Consider the following 23,536-nt stretch of genomic DNA (forward strand, 5'->3'; position numbering starts at 1 on the left):
GAAACTTGGGGCTGTTCTTGAGGGAAGGTGTTCATCAAGATGAACTCGGCTATGTCTAAATTGTTTTGAGTAACATCAGATTATAACAAAATTTCAAAATTATTCTACAATGATCTACCCAGCCGTGAAAAGACGTGGAAGGAAACTTGAATGTGTATTGCTAAGTGAAAGAAGCCAATCTGAAAAGGCTACACCTACCGTATGATTCCAACTATGTGACATTCTTGAAAAGGCAGAACTTTAGAGACAGTAAAAGGATCATTGGTTGCCAGGGATGGTGGGGGTTGCTCAATAGACAGGGCATAGAAGATTTTTAGGGCGGGGAAACTACTCTGCATGATACTATAAATGGTGGATCCGTGTCATTACGTATTTTTCCAAACCCATAGAACGCACAACGCCAAGAGTGAACCCTAGTGGACACTGTGGACTCTGGGTGACAATGATGTGTCAGTGTAGGTCATCCACTGTACGAACACTGATGGGAGATGATGAGGGAGGAGGCTGTGCATGTGGTAGGTGGGGGCGGGATGTATAGGAAATCTCTATACCTTCTGTTCAATTTTGCTGTGAACCTAAAACTACTCTAAAAAATAAAGTCTATTATTTTAAAAATTATTTTAGAGAACATTTTGAAGACTCTTGAGAACACATATGGGACTTCTCAGGGGTCTAGGGACCCCAGTTTCAGAAACAGTGTTCTAGGGGATTGAGTATTGCGGCTACTCATATGTTTTTCTCTAGTGAAGTTACAGAAGCCCTATCTGTTGGCCTGGTTCTCCAGGCTTAGAAGTCTGTCCTCCGGGTTCAAGCTTTCCATCAGGCAGCTAACATATCCAAACAGGCTATGTTCTCGGAGAGTTTTGCATAGCCAGCCAGAATCTAGCCGGCCTGGTTCTGACATGTATGATTAAAAGCTCAGGAAAAATATTTTAATGGAACATTTTGATCTCGTTGAAAAGCAAGAGAAGCACATCTCTGAAATACAATCCCATCAAGCCCTGCCTTGTAGACAGATGTTTACACCGTATACTCACCTATCAGAAAGGGATTGGAGGCCGGGCGCTGTGGCTCACGCCTGTAATCCTAGCTCTTGGGAGGCCGAGGCGGGCGGATTGCTCAAGGTCAGGAGTTCGAAACCAGCCTGAGCAAGAGCGAGACCCCGTCTCTACTATAAATAGAAAGAAATTAATTGGCCAACTGATATATATATAAAAAATTAGCCGGGCATGGTGGCACATGCCTGTAGTCCCAGCTACCTGGGAGGCTGAGGCAGAAGGATCACTCGAGCCCAGGAGTTTGAGGTTGCTGTGAGCTAGGCTGACGCCACGGCACTCACTCTAGCCTGGGCAACAAAGCGAGACTCTGTCTCAAAAAAAAAAAAAAAAAAAAGAAAGGGATTGGAATTTATAAAGGGACATTTCATTTCTTGGCAACAAAGCTATTTCAATCCTAGGGATATTTACTACCAATACTGAAAAATCCTCTGCACCTGATGGACTGGCCACAGTTACTGAGTGTCATAAATGTCAGCAACCAGCATTTCTCTTAGCGAGATTAGCTTTGGGGAGTTGCTGGGGAGAAGAAGTGGAACAGGGACAGATGTTGTTCCATATGTATGAGAAGACTGGGATTAGGGGAGAGGTGAGCCAGGGCGGGCAGTAAACATCAAAAGGGAGCCCAGGAGGGTCTAGCTGCTGAGGACTGTCACTGCTAGGCCAGAAGTGTCGATGGGGCTCCTTTCTCTTAGCCGTGTTACCAGAAAGAGGCAAGAATGCCTGGGTGTCCCCTCGTAAACCCTCTTCAGGCAGGGTCATAGCAGTAGCTGGATTTTTTTTTTTTTTAAGAAAAACAGTTTACAAAGAGCTTTCCTGAACATAATCTCTCCTAATCATCCAGAGAGATCAGCGTTACTCAGTTTTGGGGGGGGGGATGTATTTAATCATCTTAGCAGGGTGTTGCCATCCCTGTTTCATAGATAAGGGATGACTGGCCACGATCATGTAGTGTGGGGTGGCAGGACGGCAGCAGGGTCTGGACTTTTGGGGGCTCATCCTTGCACCTGCACAGCTCTAGAGTGTTATAGGGGCACACCCTTTTCCACCCTTAAGTCATTCAACCAATATTTATTGACAGCTACTGTGCCAGGTACTGTTCTGGGTATCTGGGCTACAGCCATGGACATAAACAAAGATGTGCGTTCTTATGGAGCTTATATCTGATCTGGAATGGGGGCAGGGGCAGAAATAGATGTAAACACAGTTATAAACTGTGTTTGAAGGTGGTGAGTGCTATGGGGAAAAAAAGCCATCCAGATTTGAGGGATCAATAGTTGAGGGGACAGGAGAGTGGATTACAACTGTAAACTGGGAGGTCAAGGCAGCAGGGATATTGGCAACACTTCAGGAGGGCTAAAGGGAAAGTTGCATGTACAGTTCTTGGCCCAGAGCCGGGCACATGGGTGCTCATCGGTGCTCACTGTGGTGGCCGTTACTGCCACACCAGTCCTATCTCCTTCACTAGACTGGGCAGTGTCTCCCAGGAACACCCAGGCTGAGGCTCTGCCCCAAAAGGAAGGCAGCCTAAGTTACAGACAGGTTGGACAGCAGGGTCAGGGTCCTGTCTGGCCTAGCGCATGGTGGTACAAACTTCCCCAGCTGGACATAGAGACCCACTATCTGCTTTGTGTGATGTGTCCAGAGCCAAGCCAGCAGGGTAGGTCTTGCCAGGGTGACCAGGTGCTATTTTTGCTGTTTTGGATCAAAATAGAAGCTGGAAACCCAGAGAAGAGTTGAACAATGCTGAAGGAGTAGATAGTGTTTGGTCAGGGCTCCCCCAGACCTCTTCATACTGGGAGCCCCAGAGAAGCCCACCATGTTGCTAGGCAACAGGGCATCATTGAGGACAGCCAACAGAGGTCAGCCAGCTTGGGGTCTGTTTGCTTCGGCTGCTGCTGGGCCTGGTGCCTGCCCTGGGGAGAGGAGATCTTGCTTGTGGGTGGAGGAAACAACTAACTCCGTGGGGTGATTAAAGAGAAGCCAAAGAGGCATCCTTGATTCTATGAGTCTGCCTCAGTGCCTACAATTTTACCATTAGCAACTCATTCTTTTAAGGAAAGACGCTGGCATCCTAGCTTTTTTTTTTTTTTTTTTTTTTTTGAGACAGGGTCTCACTTTGTTGCCCAGGCTAGAGTGAGTGCCGTGGAGTCAGCCTAGCTCACAGCAACCTCAAACTCCTGGGCTCAAGCAATACTGCTGCCTCAGCCTCCCAAGTACCTGGGACTACAGGCATGCGCCACCATGCCCAGCTATTTTTTTCTATATAAATTAGTTGGCCAATTAATTTCTTTCTATTTTTAGTAGAGACGGGGTCTCGATCTTGCTCAGGCTGGTTTCGAACTCCTGACCTCGAGCAATCCTTCTGCCTCGGCCTCCCAGGGTGCTAGGATTACAGGCGTGAGCCACCGCACCCGGCCTCCTAGCTTTTTTGATGCGTGAAATTTTTGGTTTAAACAAAATTTTAACTTAGAAGCATAAACATGTAAAAGAGATTTTTAAAATATTGCTCCATTAAAGGGGGCACTCTTTGAAGGGTCTGGCTTTCCAAACCCCTAGGCTCTGGAGCATAATTTGAAAATCACTGGGTTAAAATTTTCAGCCACCCTGTGAAAAAGTAAACAGGCTGGGCACAGTGGCTCACGCCTTATAATCCTAGCACTTCTGGAGGCTGAGGCCAGAAGATCACTGAGGCCAGGGGTTCTAGACCAGCCTGAGCAACAAAGTGAGACCCTCTCTCTACAAAAATACAAAAATTAGCCAGGTATGGTGGTGCTCGCCTGTGGTCCCAGCTAATTGGGAGGCTGAGGCAGGAGGATCACTTGAGCCCAGGAGTTTGAGGTTGCTGTGAACTATGATGACATCACCACACTCTAGCCTGGGAGACAGAGCAAGACCCTGTCTCAAACACGAAACAAAGCAAAACAGGAAACAGCTTTGGTGTGGTAAAATATTAAACTATTTTATTTTAAAGTTATTAATATATTATGGCAGGTTTCAATGTTTCTCTGTGTAAGCGGGGAGAGAGATACCAGACTCCTTAGAGGATTTGATGAAAACTGTGGACCTGCTGCTCAGAAAAATGCACAGACGTAAAATTCTGTATCTGGTTGCATGGCGGAAGTGGTCCATGGACTGTGGGTTAAGGATCTCTCTCTTGTGTGAGATTTGTTTGTCTGATTTATTTCCAAATGGGATAAATACTTAGTCTTGAGGCAGAAAAGAGTGAGTTTTGAAAGGGGTGGAAGGAGGAGAAAATCTAGAGAATCTGAATCTTGGGGGTAGAGCCCAGGAATGTGTGTTTTTAACACGATCTCCAGGCAATTTTAATGATGGGACAGATGTAAGCACCAGAGAGGCGGGGCTGGTGCGTGCAGGCCCTAGCACGGGGGAGACACAGCTATTGAACTGCAGCCTTCAGTGGGCAGGGAGGAGGGAGGGAGGCTCCAGTCTGAGCAGCTGGAGAACAATAGGAAAGGTCCTCCCCATTCTACCTCACCTTCACAATGGGCCTCCGTGAGGTCGCTATGCTCCTGAGGCTCAACCAGACCATCCACCCAACACTTGAGCAGGTCACCCTGAAGCAAAAAGAGCAAAAGTCTGGAACCATCCAGCTAGGGCTGGGCCTGGGAGAAAGTCTCATCTGGGGGATTTCTGTTTCAAATTCTCACATTTCTCTATGGGTTTCCATGTTCCTGTGAAAGTGGAACTCATTCGTACTTCCCTGCAAAGGCCTATCCTACCCCTAACGGAGAACTTTTGGAGGATGGCAAAAGGGACAAAGTGCTTCCATTAGCTTGGGGTTGATTAATGGGGTCTGCGCCTGTCTGGGGAAGTTGCCTTCCAGGGGCTGTGCGAGGAGAAGGGAGGTGAGTCTGGGAATGGGGGGGAGAAGGTGGCGGCCCCCTGCAGACCCCGAGGCTCCCAGTCCAAAGTTGGCTCTGGTCAAAACCTGGGTTTACTTTAGAACCTGTTTCTTGGCTTGGGCCCTGCCCCAGCCAAGACAAACCCAAGTCATGTTGATCTTCTGTTTCCTGGGCTGGTCAGGGCTATGCAGCAGTGGCTTGGTGATTTTAAGACTCGGAATGCAAGACACCTACCTGCTTGGCTCTCTCTGGGGCTTAGAGGTGGCAGAGGAGTAATCCCCTCTGCCCCACAGTCCTTGGGTAGCTATGCCCTGTGAATGCTTTACTAAAGGGCATCCATTTATCAAAATTGTACGGTTAAGATTTGTGCTTTGCAACATATATAAATTTTACCTTAAACAAAAAACCATAAAAAAAATCTCTTTTGCCTCTGAGACATAGAAAAAAGATAATAACAATCTCATGTGGGGAGGAGCAGGTGAGGGTAGATGAAGCAAGAACAGCAGAATCTGGCAAGTATCGACACTGGGTGATAGTTCGTGGGAGCTCACTGTACTGCTTTGGTTTTCTAAAAATATATATTTGAAATAACATATTTCAAATTTACCATAATAAAAATTTTTAATTTACCATAATAGAAAGTTAAAAAAGAAAGACTTAGAGATTTATTTTATCTTAGAAATCTCCCTTGCTGATCAAGAATCTTTTTTTTTTTTTATTCTTTCTTTAAATGCTATCATTAAGGATAACTGATCAAGAATCTTAAAGGAACTCATATTCTTTAACTTAGTAATTCCACTTCTGGGAATTTATCCAAAGGAAATAATCAGGGAGACACAGAAAGCGTCATTGCAGTGCTGTTTAAAATAAGGAAAAATGGGACAAACCAAGAAAACCAAGGTCCAACAATAGGAGAACAGTTGAAGAAACTACGATGCAGCCATTAAAGATATACGAAAGTGCTTGTGATCTAAAATTAAATGGAGAAAAAAATGTCAGAACACAAAACTGGATAGCATTATGATCTTCATTTTGATTTTTTTTTTTTTTTTTTTTTTGAGACAGAGTCTCGCTTTGTTGCCCAGGCTAGAGTGAGTGCCATGGCGTCAGCCTAGCTCACAGCAACCTCAAACTCCTGGGCTCGAGTGATCCTTCTGCCTCAGCCTCCCGGGTAGCTGGGACTACAGGCATGCGCCACCATGCCCGGCTAATTTTTTATATATATATCAGTTGGCCAATTAATTTCTTTCTATTTATAGTAGAGACGGGGTCTCGCTCTTGCTCAGGCTGGTTTTGAACTCCTGACCTTGAGCAATCCGCCCGCCTCGGCCTCCCAAGAGCTAGGATTACAGGCGTGAGCCACAGCGCCCGGCCTTCATTTTGATTTTTGAAATGCACATGCATGCATAGAAAAAGTCTGGAAAGAAATACAGCAAAATGTTAAAAGTAGTTATCTCTGCTTGGTGGACTTATGGTAGATTTTTCTTTTCTTTTTCTTTTCTTTTCTTTTATTTTTTAAATTTTTTTGTTTCTTTTTTGTTTTTTTTTTCTTTTTTATTATTTTCTTTTTTATTCTAGTCTGTATTTTCATTTTTTTCTACAATTAACATGTATTACTTTGATAATTATTTTAAAAACTAAGATGTGCTATTTTGAAGGAAAGGAGGGAAAATATGGAAGGAAGGACAGATTTCCATGCAAGTACCAGCACAAAATAATAAGGTCTTGGAACTGGAAAGAATTTTAGAAATTAGAAATTGCTTAAGTCCAACTTTCTCATTTTACAGATGAGGAGACTGAGGACTGGAAGGGTCAAATGACCATGTTGGCCATTCCTTCCTCGTTTCTCAGACTGCTTGTCTTAGTACACCACCAACCCTCACATCCCCCAATGACCTTTGCAGGCCCGGGAGTGCCTGTGTTAATCCCGAGAGGTCCTGTTTGGGGACAGCCCTTTGTCTCTCCAGCCTGTCTGAGCCATCTGTTACCAGCACCCTTGGCCAGCTGGGCTTGAGAAACACTCTTCCAGAAGGCCGGTAGAACAAGTAGACCCCACTGCCACGTGGTCACCTTGTGCTTCTCGCTCAGGTAGTTCTTCTCAGCTCTGCTGTTGCAGAGGTTACTTCTAACCAACTGGGCTAAATGTCTGTGGGGGCTGGCTTGTCCTGGCTTTCAAACCACCATCATTTGCAGAAGACAAAATGTAGTTCAATGGTTGGTGTCAGGTTGGAGTCAGAGACATATGTTACTGTTTTTGCCAGAGTCTTTAGACATCAAGACCCTTCTCTGGCCGGGCACAGTGGCTCACACCTATAATCCTAGCACTCTGGGAGGCCGAGGCGGGAGGATCGCTCAAGGTCAGGAGTTCAAGACCAGCCTGAGCAAGAGTGAGACCCTATCTCTACTATAAATAGAAAGAAATTAATTGGACAACTAAAAATATATAGAGAAAAAATTAGCCGGGCATGGTGGCATGTGCCTGTAGTCCCAGCTACTTGGGAGGCTGAGGCAGGAGGATTGCTTGAGCCCAGGAGTTATGAGCTAGGCTGACACCACAGCATTTTAGCTGGGGCAAGAGTGAGACTCTGTCTCAAAAAAAAAAAAAAAAAAAGACCAAGAGTATGCGGTGGCAATTAAGCTTATTTGCATATCTACTGACGGTCTGTCTCCTCCCCAGCCCACCATCACCATCATCCACAGAACTCTTCATTGTGCAAAACTGAAACACTGTGCTCATTAAACAGTAACGCCCCATTCCTCTGCCCCTGGCAACCACCATTCTACCTTCTGTGTCTATGAATTTTGACAAGTCTGTACCTAATACACATGGAATAATACAGTATATGTCCTTTTAGGGCTGCCTTATTTTACTTAGCATAATCTTCATTTTTATTACTAAGGTGGATTTTTGTTGGGGGGGCACCAACAGCAGTCCTGGGCAGAACTGGGAACTGGGCAGAACAACTGGGATAAAGGAGAGGGTTTATCCCCAGCTGCCCCACTTCCTACCGGATCCCTCTCTCAGTTCCGACCCACCTGAGGTCCCTGCTCAGTGGCTAAGTGTCCTCAGCCCCCTTATCCCATTTCCACTTATCCAGGAAGAGCACCCAATTGGCCAGTGTGGGGTCGTATGTCCATCCCATGGCAGAGGAGGGTGGGCCACCTCATTTGACCGAGACTGTATACAGTAAGGAGGCAATATATCCTCCCACAGGGGCGCTGTTACCAGCAGGAGGGGGGTGGACACTGGGCAGGCAAAAACAATGACGTCCTTGTTGAACCTCCATGGTTTGAAGTACCTTCTAGCCTTCCCATTCCACGTGGTTTTGGACTTGAGCCTTTCTCCCCTGGGCCTTGTTTGCAAAAATTTTTTTTTAGTGTCCTTTTTAAAAAAAAATTTCAGAATATTGCAGGGGTACAAATGTCTTGGTTACATATATTGCCTTTGTACCACCCAAGTTGGAGCTACAAGTGTGCCCAATCCCCAGACATTATACACAATACCCATTAGGTGTGAATTTACCCATCCTCTCCTCCCCCCTCCCACCTGCCCAATGCCCTATGAATGTTACTCCCATGTGTTTGCGAAGTTTTTGATACGATTGGCTTTCCTTGCAAGGTTTTCAGCAGCTTGGGAGCCAATGCCGAGCCCCAGACACACTTTTTAAGCGTGACAGGATGCTCTCAAATACCAGCAGTCTTGAACACAAAGTGGACTCAGATAGCCTGGGTCCAGTCCTAGCTTGACAGCCTCCAGACTGTGTGGTCTTGAGTGAGCAAATTCACCTCTCAATGCCTCAGTTTTCCCATCTGTAAAATGGTAAAATAATCGTACCCACCTCATTGGGTTGTTTCGAAGATGAACCCAAGCACTTAACCTACTGTGCCAAGTGCTTGACCTACATCATCTTAATCATGCTCACAGCTGACCAAATGCACATGGGAAAAAGGCATCCCCTCTCAGGGTAGATGAAGCCCCACAATAGGGCATACCATCTAGCAGTTTGAGCTAGACTTCATCCTCCACTCATGCCCTGAAGTAGTAGCCTTGTGAATAGCCTGCACAACTGTGTACAGCAGCCCTGCTAATAAGGCAGATATTTGTATATCCCCATTTTTTGATAAGGCAACTGTGGCTTAGGGAAGTCGAGCACCATGTGGGAATGGGGTGATGGGATCACTTCTAACTGGCCTGTTTACTTAGAACATACCAAGGAGGCTAACCCAGTCCTATGGCCCTCCCACTGCCAGTGGACCACATCTCTTTGTCACCAGCTCATCAGCTTAAATTGTATCTATTTTCCACAGTGGATGGCACTCAAACACTTCTCTAGCATCTAACCACAGATTATCAATAATCTCTAGCCTCTAAACTATTACTTTGATAACCATTTAAAAAACTGAGACATGTTATTTTGAAAGAAAGGCGGGGGAAAGATGGAAGGAAGGACAGATTTCCATCCTGACTTGGCAATTTAAAAAAAAAATCATTTCAGCAGTCCATTCAATACCTAGACAGCAAGGACTAAAACTATTGTGGGTCTAAGTAAATTTCTCTGGAGCTGAAAGATCAGTGTTACCAACAGGTAGCTCAATATTAGGCAAAGCAGATTTCAACTTCGGAGTTTTTTTCCTCTTCCTTCTTATATGCCCAGGAGTATTACATTTTGGGGTGATACTAGGGAGGATGGACTAACTAATGGTCCCCTTCCCTTATTTCCCTAATGAACAGGCAGCAGCCACTGCCTGCTGTGTCTCATTTAGCATTACAGTTTGGATATGTGTCATCATAATTGTGCACGGTGGGGAGGAAGGAATTGTGTGCTGGATATATGCACTGAATGTGTTTGTGTGCCTCCTTTGTGATCCTCTACAATATGCAGATTGCACACTTGCAAAGATTGATCACTGGGTAAATTGAGGTACTGTTGGGGACTTGTTCACAGAACACTGAATGTAATTGAGGAGTCCTGCCAGTTATATGGCTGACTTAACTCTTTCTAAGCTTATGTCTTGAGTGGTGTGATCTCAAATGTAGTTCAGACTTGAAACAGGTGCATCAGAGCCAGCCACCTCCAAGACTGTAAATATTCCCAAATGGCATGAAGTAAATTAGCACATATTGAAAGGGAAATTTTCTAAGGCTTCGAGCTACCGTTTTCCCCAGCAAACCTCCCACCCGAGTGGGGCCCAGGGGACCCCAAATGAAAGACTATGAAAAGTAATGGACTTGGCCCGTGTGCCCCTAAAAGGCCAAATGCAGTCAGAGTGAATGGAAATTATCTGCTTGAACAGATTAGATATTTTAACACTGATTCTATCGCCTGAGATGTGAGCCTGGCTGCTGGCAGACAACCAACACTGTCATAGTTAATTTTCAGATTTGGCTTTTAAATTTGGCCCAGTGTGAGTTTGTGTTTGATCAGCTCCATGAGGGTGGAAGAGGATTCCTGGTGGGAAGGGCTGGGTTCTAGCTCAGTGATGTACAGGCTGTGTGACCGTGGGTGAGCTCTTTCACCCCGCTGAGGGTCACTAATCTCATTGGTGCCCTGAAGGGAACAGCCTCTGCTCTGTTTGCCTTATAGGGACTTGCGAAGATCAAATGAGGTGTTTGGGAACAATGAAAGCACTATAAAAAGACCACATGATCATGCTCACGGGCAGAACGTTGAATCCTTTCTCCCTTGTTCACACAGCTCTCCATTTAATTTACATGCTGTGGGTCTGACCCCTCATTCTTGCAGCAAAGCACTTTTGAGAGTATCGTTTTTAGAGCCGGAATTGACATGATATATGTGTCGTCGCCCTATTTATCCTCAGCATCCTTTGAGATGAAGAAAAGAGTGGAATTGTGAGGAAAAATAGCCCCAGAGAGATGGTAGCCCCAGGGCACAAAGAACTCCCATCTTTATCATCTTTCTTTCCTAGGTGACAGTGACATCTAAATCCAAAGCCAAAGACGCTGGTCAAAATTTAGGCTCGATGTTCCCTAAATTTTCCCCATCTCCTCTGCATCTTCTCCCTCTGGGTGAAAATGCTGAGTTTATGTGTTGCTGTGCTGAGCTTACCAGGCGCATCTCCTACCTCTAGGTGCTTGGCAAATAATATGTATTTGGTGATATTTCTAATAGAGGAAAATAAAAACGGAGCCTTAAAATTGTTCTCTGATCATTCTAAGTTTTTGAAACCAGAGATCAAGAAACAACACATTTATCATATTTCAATAAGCTCGATATGCCACTTCTTCTGAGACCATTTTTTATGTGCCACAAGGAAAGAAACAGCTCTATCAGTTAACAATGACACGATGCTTCCTTACTGCGTCAATTATAAGATATATCTTGGTTTCACAGAGGTTAAATGTAGTAAAAACATGCATCTTAGAATGGATCAAATGCAGTATGTTTACCTATTCCAAAAGGTAAAAGTTTTTCCTTTTGGTCCTGATGCATTATTAGATTAGCAAATTCAGAACTCTCTCATTTTTAGAGTCAGCTCCTCTAGGTTATACATGCCTTGTAATCATGCTGTCATGTGGGTTGAAGGGGGGCATTAATTTTATTTTTCTTATGGATACAATAATACAAAGTACCTCTGGGTTTGAATACAGTTTTAGGTAAGGCAGATTGTAAAATACTTGTCAGAGCCCAAATCCTCACTAATTCCATAGTCGGTTGTTTATTACAAGATTTAAAAGAGTGAGAAGTACTTAAGAACATTTGACCTATCAATTGTGTTTTCTTTCTCCTGAGTAGTACTTTTTGTTGTTTTTGCTGTTGTTTTATTTAATGCTTGATTTGGCTGTTTTGCTGTTTATTATTCAGTTTATCTTTAGTTCAGATAAAGCAACTGAACTGTGAGTTTCTCACTGCACAGAGAAAGTAGGCGTGAACAGGTTCATGTGATGAGAACACATCACTTGTCTGGGCTAAAGATGACATTTTCATAAAATGCAAGTGGGAATTAATAGTCTTTCTCAGCATAAGGGAGTGTGAGGAACACAGGGAAATAGAAATACAGCTTCTGGGACAATTCTTTGTAAATTTTTTTGTGGACTTGCCCTTCCATTCAGGACATCATTCCATTTAAAACATCCTTGCTCATAAATTCTACAGTTTGGAATAAGAAGAACTCCCTCTGTTTCTAGCCTGTTCTTTAGTTACCTTCCCACATTCCTCTGTTCCATCAGGACATTACTTAACACACAACAGCAAAGAGAGTCACACACACACACACACACACACACACACACACACACACAATGTATTTCTAGGGACTAGACCATGGCCAGGTGGGAAGGAATGATCCAAATTATTGTAGTTCTCGTACTTGTATCAAAATCATTTCAGCACCATGATACCTTGCTCCCTGCCCGGGTTTCCAGGGCCCATTACTGTGAGGATGACTGTCAGTAGCCATCCTGCTGGGCAGGAAGTGGGTGGGAAGCTGTTAATGTTTGATCACTGCTAATGGACATTTTGCCCACTGTTCTCTCCCCTACAGTCTGAGTACCACTATGAGTACACCGCGTGTGACAGCACGGGTTCCAGGTGGAGGGTCGCCGTGCCGCACACCCCGGGCCTGTGCACCAGCCTCCCCGACCCCGTCAAGGGCACCGAGTGCTGTAAGCAGCCATCCTGCTCCAGGGCCTCCCTGCCACTCAGCTTTGGTTTTCCCTCCAAGCCTCCTGCTGTCCAAGATAGGCCCTTCCACATGGTGCAGCTGCCTTAAAGAATCAGATCTTTCCCCTAGTTAGTCCCCATCCCCAACCCTTTCGAAATTTGGTGCAAAAATATTATTTCATGGATGCAAACTGGATATTTGAATTTGCTTTCATTTTTTTAAAAAAACATTTAAATCCCATCAGTGGATACAGCATAAGCAAAAATTCCAGCTGTGTGCCACTCGGATTTTTTTTTTCTTTTTGCATACATTTTCTTTTTTTTTCCTGTGTATTTCTCTCCAATCTATACTCCCCAGCCACAATCAGTCATTAGGGAAGATTGCGATTTGCTTGTGTTCTTAAAAAGGAAGCCAGAGAGGATAAATTTCTGCAAAGACATCCTTTAAAATGCACCAGGCATCAGTTCAGGAGACAAGAATGTTCCCAACTGTGGATCTGACTGTGCAATAGGAAAGACAGTGTCTCGGTGCAGCTCCCATCCTGCCTCTGTGACTCTGCAGTCAACAACTTTTTTACAATTGGCAATGTCTCCTGCACTGTTCTGTAAAAGAACCATGAGATAACCGATTGGCGCTCTGCCCTTGCACTGTTCTTTTAGGAATGCAAAGAGAATAACAATAAAAATCAGGCACTAGAATTAAGAAATCATTGAAGAATTTGAAAGGAGATGGAGGGTATTCAGATTCTAAAATCAGCTCAGCACAGTGCCTGGTTGAGTAGGCACTGTATTTGTAAATAAGTACTTATTGCATTAATAAATGGATATTGCTGAGATCTGAGCAGAACCGAGGTGTGACTGATGGAAACAAATGAGCCATCTCCAGTTCCCTCTGCCGACTTCAGTGAGCTCCCACTATGTGTAAGCACTATGATGTGCACATGCAGTGTGGACCACAACATGAATAAGGCACTGTCTCTGTCTTCAGAAGCTTACAGTGTAGTGGGAGGAGCAGACATTCATTCATCCACTCATTTCAGCAAAGCTTCGTGGAGCTCCCACTCTGTCTGTGCTAGTCACTGAGCCAGCTGTCCTTGGAGGAGCTCAGAGCCTAGTGGGTGGCAGACATATACAATGTGAGAAAGAACGAGCATAATGGATGCTTAGAAATCAGGAACAGCTGGGAGGACCACTTGAGCCAAAGCTTGGAGGTGGAAGAACAGTGACATATTTGGGGAAGAGCTTGTGGTCCTGGTTGGAGGCAACACCGAGAAGGTGACAGGTGGGATCGAGGCAGAGATAGATCTGTAGTGGAAGGTCAAGTTGGAGAGTTAGTCTGGGGAAAATTGTGGCAGAATTTGAATGCCAGGCTGTGAGCTTAATTCAATAACCAAAAGGGAATGTCTGGTTATTTTTTAAATAAGGAGACTAGTAGTACATATCGGTGTTTTAAAAAGGTACCTCTGACCACAGAATGTGCAAAAACAAGAATAGGGAACTAGTTAGGAGGGCATTACAGTGGTTGAGTTAGCAGCTCATGAGAATCCCAGCTAGCATGGTAGTAATAGAACTAGAAAGGAGGAGACAAAGGCCAGAGACTCAAGAGGGAAACTCAAGGCTGAAGGGCTGTGCACCATTCAGAGAGGTCAGCAGGAGAGACCATGGCATCCTCTTCCCTGGAGAGCTCCAGAATGGCCTACGCGCGTCTCAAAAGGAAACAAGACTGCCAGGGATAAGTCCAAAGTCCTGGAGCAAGGCAGAACATCCATGGCCCTAAATCAATCAATTTCTCTCTCTCTCTCTCTCTCTCTCTCTCTCTCTCTCTCTCTCTCTCTCTCTCTCTCTCTCTCTCTCTCTCTCTCTCTCTCTCTCTTATTAACAGCTTTATTGGGATATACTTTACATGCCATAAAAATCACCCCTTTAAAGGTAAAATTCATTGGTTTTTAGAATATTCACGGCAACCATCATCATCACTTTGTATTTTCAGAACATTTTAATCACCTTGAAAAGAAACCTCATGTCATTAGCAATCTCTCCCCAGGTCCCTCCCACCAGCCCCTGGCAACCACCTATCTACTTTCTGTCTCCTATGGCTTTGCCTTTTCTGGACATTCCATACAAGCAGGATCACGCAATACGTGCCATGGTCCTACATCTTAGTGGGTCAGACTCCTCGCACCCAGCCCTGTGCTCCTCCTCCCTTGGGGATACCCACAGCCCGACCACCTCTCCTGGGGCTGCAGCGACCTCACCCCCCTCCCTTGTCCCCGTCCTCTTTTCCAGCCTTCTCTTGCAACGCCGGGGAGTTTCTGGACATGAAGGACCAGTCCTGCAAGCCGTGCGCTGAGGGCCGCTACTCCCTGGGCACGGGCATCCGGTTCGACGAGTGGGATGAGCTGCCCCACGGCTTCGCCAGCCTCTCCGCCAACATGGAGATCGACGACAGCATCTCTGAGTCCACCGAGAACTGCACTTCGTGAGTTTACCTGCCGCCCCTGCCCCTCCGCTGCTCCTCAGGCCGGGCTGGGAGGACTGACCGAGGAAGAGGAGCCACGCTGCCAGGGGGAGGGCTGCTGCAGGTCCCCCGGACTGTTGGATGTGACTCCGCCTGAGCCGCTCACTGCCCTAAGCTTACCAGTGACCGACAGGCCTTTTGTGGGAGGTGGAAAACACGGGGAAATCGAGTAGATAAGGGGGAATAGGGTTAAATGGCCCAGTCTGCTTAAGACAAAACCCACTGGATTTCCATCGTGGAACTTTGGATCAGCCAGTACACTTCCTCAACTTGACTGGACCACAGTGCTTTATTGCCAAGAGTCGGGGCTCTTCCTGGCTTGGGTGCTAACTTCTAAAACTGGTTCTGCCTAACCTGAGTTCATGAGGGAATAGAGTAGGACCAGACCAGAGCTTTGGTCAGTGCTGGCTGAGACCCCAGTGACGGCAAGATTTCCCAGCTCAGAAGGAGACCTTTGTTAGTAATTGAAAAGCTCAGTCCAGGCTAGACGCGGTGGCTCACGCCTGTAATCCTAGCACTCTGGGAGGCTGAGGCAGGAGGATCGAGGTCAGGAGTTCGAAACCAGCCTGAGCAAGAGTGAGACTCCGTCTCTACTAAAAATAGAAAGAAATTAATTGGCCAACTAATATATATATAGAAAAAATCAGCCAGGCATGGTGGTGCATGCCTGTAGTCCCAGCTACTCGGGAGGCTGAGACAGAAGGATTGCTTGAGCCCAGGAGTTCGAGGTTGCTGTGAGCTAGGCTGATGCCACGGCACTCTAGCCTGGGCAACAAAGCGAGACTGTGTCTCAGAAAGAAAGAAAGAAAGAAAGAAAAGCTCAGTCCAGGGTCCATGGAGAACTGGCTTTTTATTTCAGATGTGCATAACACATCCATGCCTCTCATGCTTTCTCACACTGTGTGTGAATGCCATACACTATTCTGGGTGCTTTACACATGCCATTTTCTCTGATCCTCACAAGAACCCTGTGAAATAGGTGTTACTGTTCGTATTACAGAGAGGAGGAACTGGAGGCTCAGCGAGGTTAAGTGACCTGCCCTTTGTTATCCAGCTTACAACCAGTGAGATTGGATTCAAACCCAGTCCCAAGCTTTCTGCTGCCCCATAATGCCACCTTCAAATGACATTTGTTGTGTGTAAGGCAATATTGGGTCCTAGATAGTAAAAGAGGGGGATGCAAGGATATGAAAGTACATTGCTCTTTGTTAAATATTGACAGTGAACGTGGGAGGAAACTAAATGAGTTTCTCTTATACCCAGGCGATCAAATGGATAGAAGGGACTTAACAATTGTATTACTCTTGGATTTCCAAAACTGGGAGCAATGTCCCCATTCCTACACTTAAATCTTGTCTGGAGCCAAGAAGCAGGCATTCAATATGTCATCCAGTTTTAATGTTATTTTAGAGTTCAAGGTTATGTGTCAAATTCATTAGCATGCCTAAGGACACCTACAGCAACTCCAGACTTTTGGGGACAAGACCTAAGGCTCTGCACCCCCAGCTCTGCCAGGACAACTACAAAACCAGCTGACCGGGAAGGGGCTAAGGGCTACTGAGGGTGCCCAGCGGATGGGCACGCACTGCACAGTGCCAGCCCCTGCACTGTCCCTCTGCCACACCGGGGCACACAGGCCACACAGTCAGTGCCAAGAGGCCCTGGGGCCCAGCGGACAGGCTGGTGGGGCCCACGCCCCACTGCTCCTCATGGCTGGCTATGCCAGCCAGGCCATTTTTAGGTCCTTTTTCCCTTATTTTAACAATGCTCTCATTTCCTGTACATAGCCTGAGATTTGGAAATAATAAAACACCAAAGTATAAAAGAAATAAAAAGCAAAAAGCTAGATAAAGCTGGAGAGGATGAAAGCTGGAAGGAGAGGGAATGTGTGGGTTGAGACAACCCACCCCCATTTGAGTCCTGATGGAGAATGTCATCTGACCATGGACAAGGTGCAGACCTGGCTCAATCAATTCCTACCCGTGTAAAGGAAGGATTCCTCTCTCTGGGGACGGCACTGAGAGTCTAGAAATCATTATCTCTCAGCAAGGCAGGATGAGGGCAGGTTAATGACAATTTATGGCACAGACTATATCAGTGCCTGGACCCTAAGGTATCCCATGACATCCCTAGAGGGAAAGAGGGAGGGGGAGGATGTTTCTGCTCTGTAGAATTGGAGAGGAAATGGCCACCTAGAGAGGTTTTGTGGTTTCCCCACCATCCCGCTGAAAGGCAATAATGGAGCTGATACCAAGAGCCCAAGTGTCCGGCTTTCCTGTTCAGCTGTGTATTTGCCCAAATCCAGCCCCACGGCCTCCAACCTCACCCAAGCTAGCGTCGGCTCCTGCCTGTTCTGCCTCAAGAGCCTCCCAGCTGGTCTCCTGCTTCCACTCCCAGACTCCTCTCGGCCGCTGTCTTCTCAGCAGCCAGATTCATCTTCTTAAAGCAAAAATCCAATCACAATACTTTCTTGTTCAAAACTCTGGATTCCATGGTGACTGATTTCTCTTAAGATAAAATCAGCTACCTTCACACAGCCAGCAGGGCCTCTGGCCTCTGCCGTCTGCCCAGTCTCGCCCAAGTGCCTTCCCTCTCGCTTGCTGTGCTCCAGCCACACTGACCGCCACGCTCCTTCCCTTCTTGGGGCCTTTGAACTCTGGTCCCTCTCCTAGATTACTCCGACTTAACCCTCAGGTTTCTGCCTAAAAGTCACCTCCTCAAAGAAACCATCTTTGACCCCATAGACTCCTGTTACACACTCTTGTATCATCTTGTATTTCTCCTATGGCACCTACCACAGTCAGGACTGTGTGACTGATGTGTGACAGGTTTGTGTCTCCTCTACTAGAAACAGAATGCAAGCCAAGCTCTAACCTGGTTTGTTGCTGTGTCTCCTGCATCTAACATAGCATCTAGCCCAAAGTAGACACAAGATAAGTAATTGGGAACAAAACAGACCAACTGTATGTAGTCTTAATGGCAGCATTCTGAGCCTTCAGGAATCTTCCATGGTTCCTGGGTATGTGTCCCAGGGCTAAGGTGCAGGAAATGGTCCTAGATCAGAGACTGGGGTAAGCAAAAGGAAACACAAGTGAAGAGGGAGTAACAGGAAGGATGTTGATTTTGTTTTTAGAAGACCATTCCTACAGAAAATATCCAAGTTTTTCTCTTTTTTTTTTTTTTTGAGATAGGGTCTTGCTATGTTGCCCAGGCTGGTCTCAAACCTTTGGCTTAAGCAGCCCTTCTGCCTCAGCCTCCCAAGTAGCTGGGATTATAGGCACGTGCTATGTGCTCAGGATGTCTTATAGAAAAGAGTGAGCAGAAGCTCAAATACTGTGACAGTGAAATAAGAATGAGAGAAAAATAAATGTAAACATTAAAAATTAAAAACATTATATGCAGATCACAACTAACTGACCTGTGACAAGTTTCCTAATCACCTCTAAGCCTCAGTTTCCTCATGCTAAAAGTGATGAAAAAATAGTACTTTCATAGGTTATGGTAAGAATTAAATGAAATGATATGGGGAAAGAATTTATAGTAATGCCTGGCCCTGGAAATTAATCAGAATATGTTATTATTTACTGTGAAATGTCTTTACCAGGGACAACTCTGATGAAAATCAGAATTATGATGCATTTGCAAATGTGACCCACTTATGGCATCCTTTTAATTATTCATCAAACTTCAGGAGTTATTTATAGCTTATGCCATGGAGCACATCAGCATTAAAAGTCTCTTTCAACAGGGAGAGATCAATGCTCTCTCTTTGGTTAGCTAGGATATTTTGGATGAGCTCAGTTTATGTTTCCATTTTGAGCATAACACAGACTATTGAAGAACAGGAAATATACCACGTTATTTTGGCAAACAGGGGGAAACCTGTGAACTAATTTGAGGTTTCCTTAACTGGCCATTATAAAGCAATTGGAGACCTGGTCTGATATTGGGCAAAACAGTGAAAAAGTGGGGTTGCTTTTGATCACCCATTCCCACATTCCTCTGTTTAATCCCTGAGTCTTTCCTCTGTGCCAAGCCTGGGTCTTTGTGCTGGAGATACATTAGCGAGCAAGGTAAATTTGGTCTCTGCCCTCACAGAATCTATAGGCCAGCCAGGAAGCTAGACAGCTGAAGAAGAATTAAAATAAAATAAAGTTTGGCCGGGCGCTGTGGCTCACGCCTGTAATCCTAGCTCTTGGGAGGCCGAGGCGGGCGGATTGCTCAAGGTCAGGAGTTCAAAACCAGCCTGAGCGAGACCCCGTCTCTACTATAAATAGAAAGAAATTAATTGGCCAACTGATATATATATAAAAAAAAATTAGCCGGGCATGGTGGCGCATGCCTGTAGTCCCAGCTACCCGGGAGGCTGAGGCAGAAGGATCACTGGAGCCCAGGAGTTTGAGGTTGCTGTGAGCTAGGCTGACGCCACGGCACTCACTCTAGCCCGGGCAACAAAGTGAGACTCTGTCTCAAAAAAAAAAAAATAAATAAAATAAAATAAAATAAAATAAAGTTTGATCAGAAGGGGAAACCCAAATTGCAAATAAGCTAAGATGCTCAACCTTACTGGTAACCAAGGAAATAAGATTTAAAGCCCAGTTAGACACTTACTTCCTACCACATTATATTGGCAACAATTTTAAAGTCTGACAGTTCCAAATTTGGAGAGGATGCAGAACACCAGGAGCTCTCGTACACTGCTCTGGGTATAAATTGATACAACTCTTTTGGAGAACAGGGTAGCAGTAGCTGGTAAAATTGGAGGTTCACATACCCTCTGACCCAATGGTTCTACTCCCAGGCATTCCACTCAGACGTGTGCATAAGGAGACAGGAATAAGAATGTTCATAGCAGAGTGTGCACAATAGCAAACAACTGGAAACAATTTAAACGTCCATCAATAAGTAATGCGTAAATAAATATGGTAGAGCCATTAAGAGCAATATTATGCAGTAGTAAAAATGAAGGGAGAAGACCTACATGTGAGAGTATGGATGAATCCTGTAATCATTATTTTGAAGCCTCTTCCACAAAAAAAAAAAACAACAAGTTGCAGAACATAAAAGTATAATACCATTTACATAAAGTTGAAAAACATGCAAAGTACTACCATACAGTATATTGTGTAGAGATACATACAGAGAGAGAACCACATGGGATGTTCAGCTTCAGGAAAGTGTTCACTTGGCAGTGGGGAAGGGACTGTGTCACAGGAAGGGGGGTGAGGTGGGCTGGGGCACACGGAGGCTTCTGCTGTGTTGTACTTCTTAAGCAGGGTGGCAGGCAGATGAGTATTCATTATAACTTTGTGTAGGTCTTAAATTTTCATAACATACTAAAGATAAATAAAATAGATGGGGAGATAGCTGTGAGGAGGGAAACAAAGAGAGTTAAGGGTACCCATGGCAGAGGCAGATAGAGTCAAGGAATCTAGATTAAGTGGCATTTACTCTAAGACATAAGTAGGAATTAAATAGAGGGAAGAAGGAGGAAGTTTGTTCTAAGAAGAAGGAACAGCATGGGGGGAGGCCCAGGAGTAAGAGAAGTTTGGCAGAGGAATTGAAAGAAATTCTATAGGGCTAGAGTATAAAGAAGGGGCCAAGAATTTGTACCCCATCGTGAGGGCAACAGGGAGTCAGTCACACGGGTTTTAAGCAGGGGAGTGATGTGGTCAGCGTGGAGAAGGGTTGGAGAATGCAGGACTGGATGCAGGGAGATGAGTTTGGAGGCAGTTCAGAGGTGGTGGGTGTAGGGAAAGCCCTTGGGTAGGCTGGGTAGTATTGAGACGTACTTAGGAGACAAAGCAGACGTGACTAGATTGGTTTTCTCTGGGCTTCTCTGGCCTTAGCCCTTCCCATAAAAACTACTTACATGTAGCATCTTTAGGTGACTGTTTCCATAAATTGCAAATTCAGCTGATACATGGAAAAAAAGAATAAAGTGGACATTTCTAGGTGGACTAGACTGGGTGGACTCTTGACTTCTGAAGCACATCTATGTTTACTGACTGACTTTGGCAGCTTTGGAGTTAGGCAGAGCTGGGTTTGAATCTTGGCCCTGCCACTTGCTGGCTTTGTGATATTGGGCATGTTACTCCCCCAGCCTCAGTTTCATCATCTATTAAATGGAAAGAAATAGCACTTCCTCTTATTGAGGAAAAGAAATCACGAATTTAAAACACGTAGGTCAGCCAGGCAGGGTGGTACATGCCTATAGTCTCAGCTACACAGACTCAGGAGGCTGAGGCAGGAGGATCACTTGAGCCTAGCAATTTGAGTGAGCTATGATTGTGCAACCCCACTCCAGCCTGGGTGACTGAGCAAGACCCCATCTCTAAATACAATAAAAAATTAAATTAAAAGAAGACAAATACCAGGTAGTTGGTATTTGGTAAGCAACCAGTAAATATTTACACTCCCTGCTCCTCCCCTTCACCTGCCATCGACCTCCTGGGTAGTTCTCTGTAATGGGGGGGTAACCTGCCTGCCATTCTCTTGTTGGCTGTACTCCAGGCTCCTTGATCTACCTCAGAGCTTCTTTAGCCATTCTTCACTGAGCATTTTCAGGTCCAAGCTTGGGTTGTGAATCACAAGTCTAGACTTCCCAGAGACCGCGCAGAACAGGAGGCCCGCACACGGCACAGAGCCTCGCGGGCCATGCTCCTGCCAGTGACCTTGGTCCCTGTTCCCTCACAGGTCCAAGTGGGTCCCCCAGGGTGACTACATCGCCTCCAACACGGACGAATGCACAGCCACGCTGATGTACGCCGTCAACCTGAAGCAGTCCGGCACTGTTAACTTCGAATACTACTACCCCGACTCCAGCATCATCTTCGAGTTTTTTGTAAGCCCCTGGCCCAGGGAGAGGGTGGGAGGTACAGGCTCTCTGAGGTTCACATTGATTTGCAAGAATCAATCATGAGAATAGTTCTGCCTGGGACATCACAGTAGTCTTCCCTCTGGACAGAACTATGGGCAAAATGAGCTGAGGCCTGAGGAGGCAAGGAGAAAAGGCCAAAGTCAAAGGACTTCTGGGGGCAGAAGAGAGTCTGGAAGATTTCTAGGTGTTTTGTCCTGCTCAGACCCAAAAACAGCATGTCTGAGCTACATGTCATTTCTTTGATGTCAGTGCGCAGACGCTTGTGTGTGCATCTAGCTCCTGCCCTACTTTGAGGCTCACGTGTTCTGAGCTCAGTCCCTAAAGGAAATTGACAACTCTCCCCAGAGAAGGGCCATCTGGAGGGCTGGTGGCGTGGGGTAAGGCACTCATTTCCTTAGAAAGCTGAGGCTCTGGTCCCAAACTCCTGTGCCTCAGGTTCAGAACGACCAGTGCCAGCCCAATGCGGATGACTCCAGGTGGATGAAAACCACGGAGAAGGGATGGGAATTCCACAGTGTGAGTATCGGACCAGCCTTCTCCTGGAGATCCTAGAAGAGGAACCAAGGGCCCTTCCTCAGAGAGTGTCTCCTCCCAGTCTGAGCCTCCACCCCTCTGTCCCTGGAGAGCAGGCCTCTGATGTGACAAGGATGCTATCTATGTTCCCTCTCCTCTAGAGTAGATGGAATAGGGTGTGGGCTCACTTGTTGCTCCTGTGGCTTGACCCAAAGACCAGCAGCTTTCTAGCTTTACGGCTGTGTTTTCTGGAGATGGGGGCTCTTCCCTGTAGAACCAGAGAAGAATGAGGGGATGCCCGTCACCCTGCTGTTAGTATACCTTTAGGTCCCTTTATCGGTCTGGCCACAAGAGATGCTCATGGAATATGTGATCAAGGGAGCAGAGGGAGGGGACGTGACAGGGTTGCAGGAGGGGGCTTAGAAAGAGAGGAGCTAAGCTAAGGTGGGAGGAAGGGCAAAGCTGAGCGAGAGGAGGGAGAGGGTCAGCGTAGGCACTGCCCGGTAGGCTGTGAGAGGAGAGCTCCCAGCCAGAGGCTACACCGACAGATTAGTGACATCTGTCTGTGTGATGAACTAATGCCTCCTGCTTGTGGTTTTTAGGTCGAGTTAAATCGAGGCAATAATGTCCTCTATTGGAGAACCACAGCCTTCTCGGTGTGGTCCAAAGTTTCCAAGCCTGTGCTGGTGAGAAACATCGCCATAACAGGTACCGAGAGTGGGGTTGGATCCGGGGTTACTGACTTCCTGGCCTGTTGATTTTGCAGGGAGGGTGGGAGTCGGTCCCCAGGGGCTCAGTCTCCAGGGTCAGTCCTTGCTTTTCTGTGCTGTTTTCTTCTCCCTAGGGGTGGCCTATACTTCAGAATGCTTCCCCTGCAAACCTGGCACATATGCAGCCAAGCAGGGCTCCTCTTTCTGCAAACTTTGCCAAGCCAACACTTATTCAAATAAAGGAGAAACTTCTTGCCATGAGTGTGACCCTGACAAATACTCAGGTATGTTTCTGAAGATGGGAGAGTTTGGGAGTGGGGGGTACCAACAAATACACAGGAAGAAACCGAAAAGTAGAGCCATCCTTCTGGC

General features: G+C 45.9%; 1 protein-coding gene across 2 annotated transcripts in view; it reads left to right on the plus strand.

The window, feature by feature from the left end:
* ELAPOR1 (endosome-lysosome associated apoptosis and autophagy regulator 1) overlaps positions 1-23,536 on the plus strand; it is a 76,232-nt gene that overhangs the window by 29,177 nt on the left and 23,519 nt on the right. For both annotated transcript variants that reach the window (XM_012751652.3, XM_012751651.3), the window contains exons 2-7: positions 12,425-12,545; positions 14,830-15,022; positions 21,758-21,905; positions 22,377-22,457; positions 23,057-23,162; positions 23,299-23,448. In XM_012751652.3, the coding sequence (XP_012607106.1) occupies positions 12,425-12,545; positions 14,830-15,022; positions 21,758-21,905; positions 22,377-22,457; positions 23,057-23,162; positions 23,299-23,448 (799 nt within the window). The remainder of the gene's footprint in view (positions 1-12,424; positions 12,546-14,829; positions 15,023-21,757; positions 21,906-22,376; positions 22,458-23,056; positions 23,163-23,298; positions 23,449-23,536) is intronic.

This window comes from Microcebus murinus, chromosome 2 (genome assembly GCF_040939455.1).
Source record: "Microcebus murinus isolate Inina chromosome 2, M.murinus_Inina_mat1.0, whole genome shotgun sequence".
NCBI lineage: Eukaryota > Metazoa > Chordata > Mammalia > Primates > Cheirogaleidae > Microcebus > Microcebus murinus.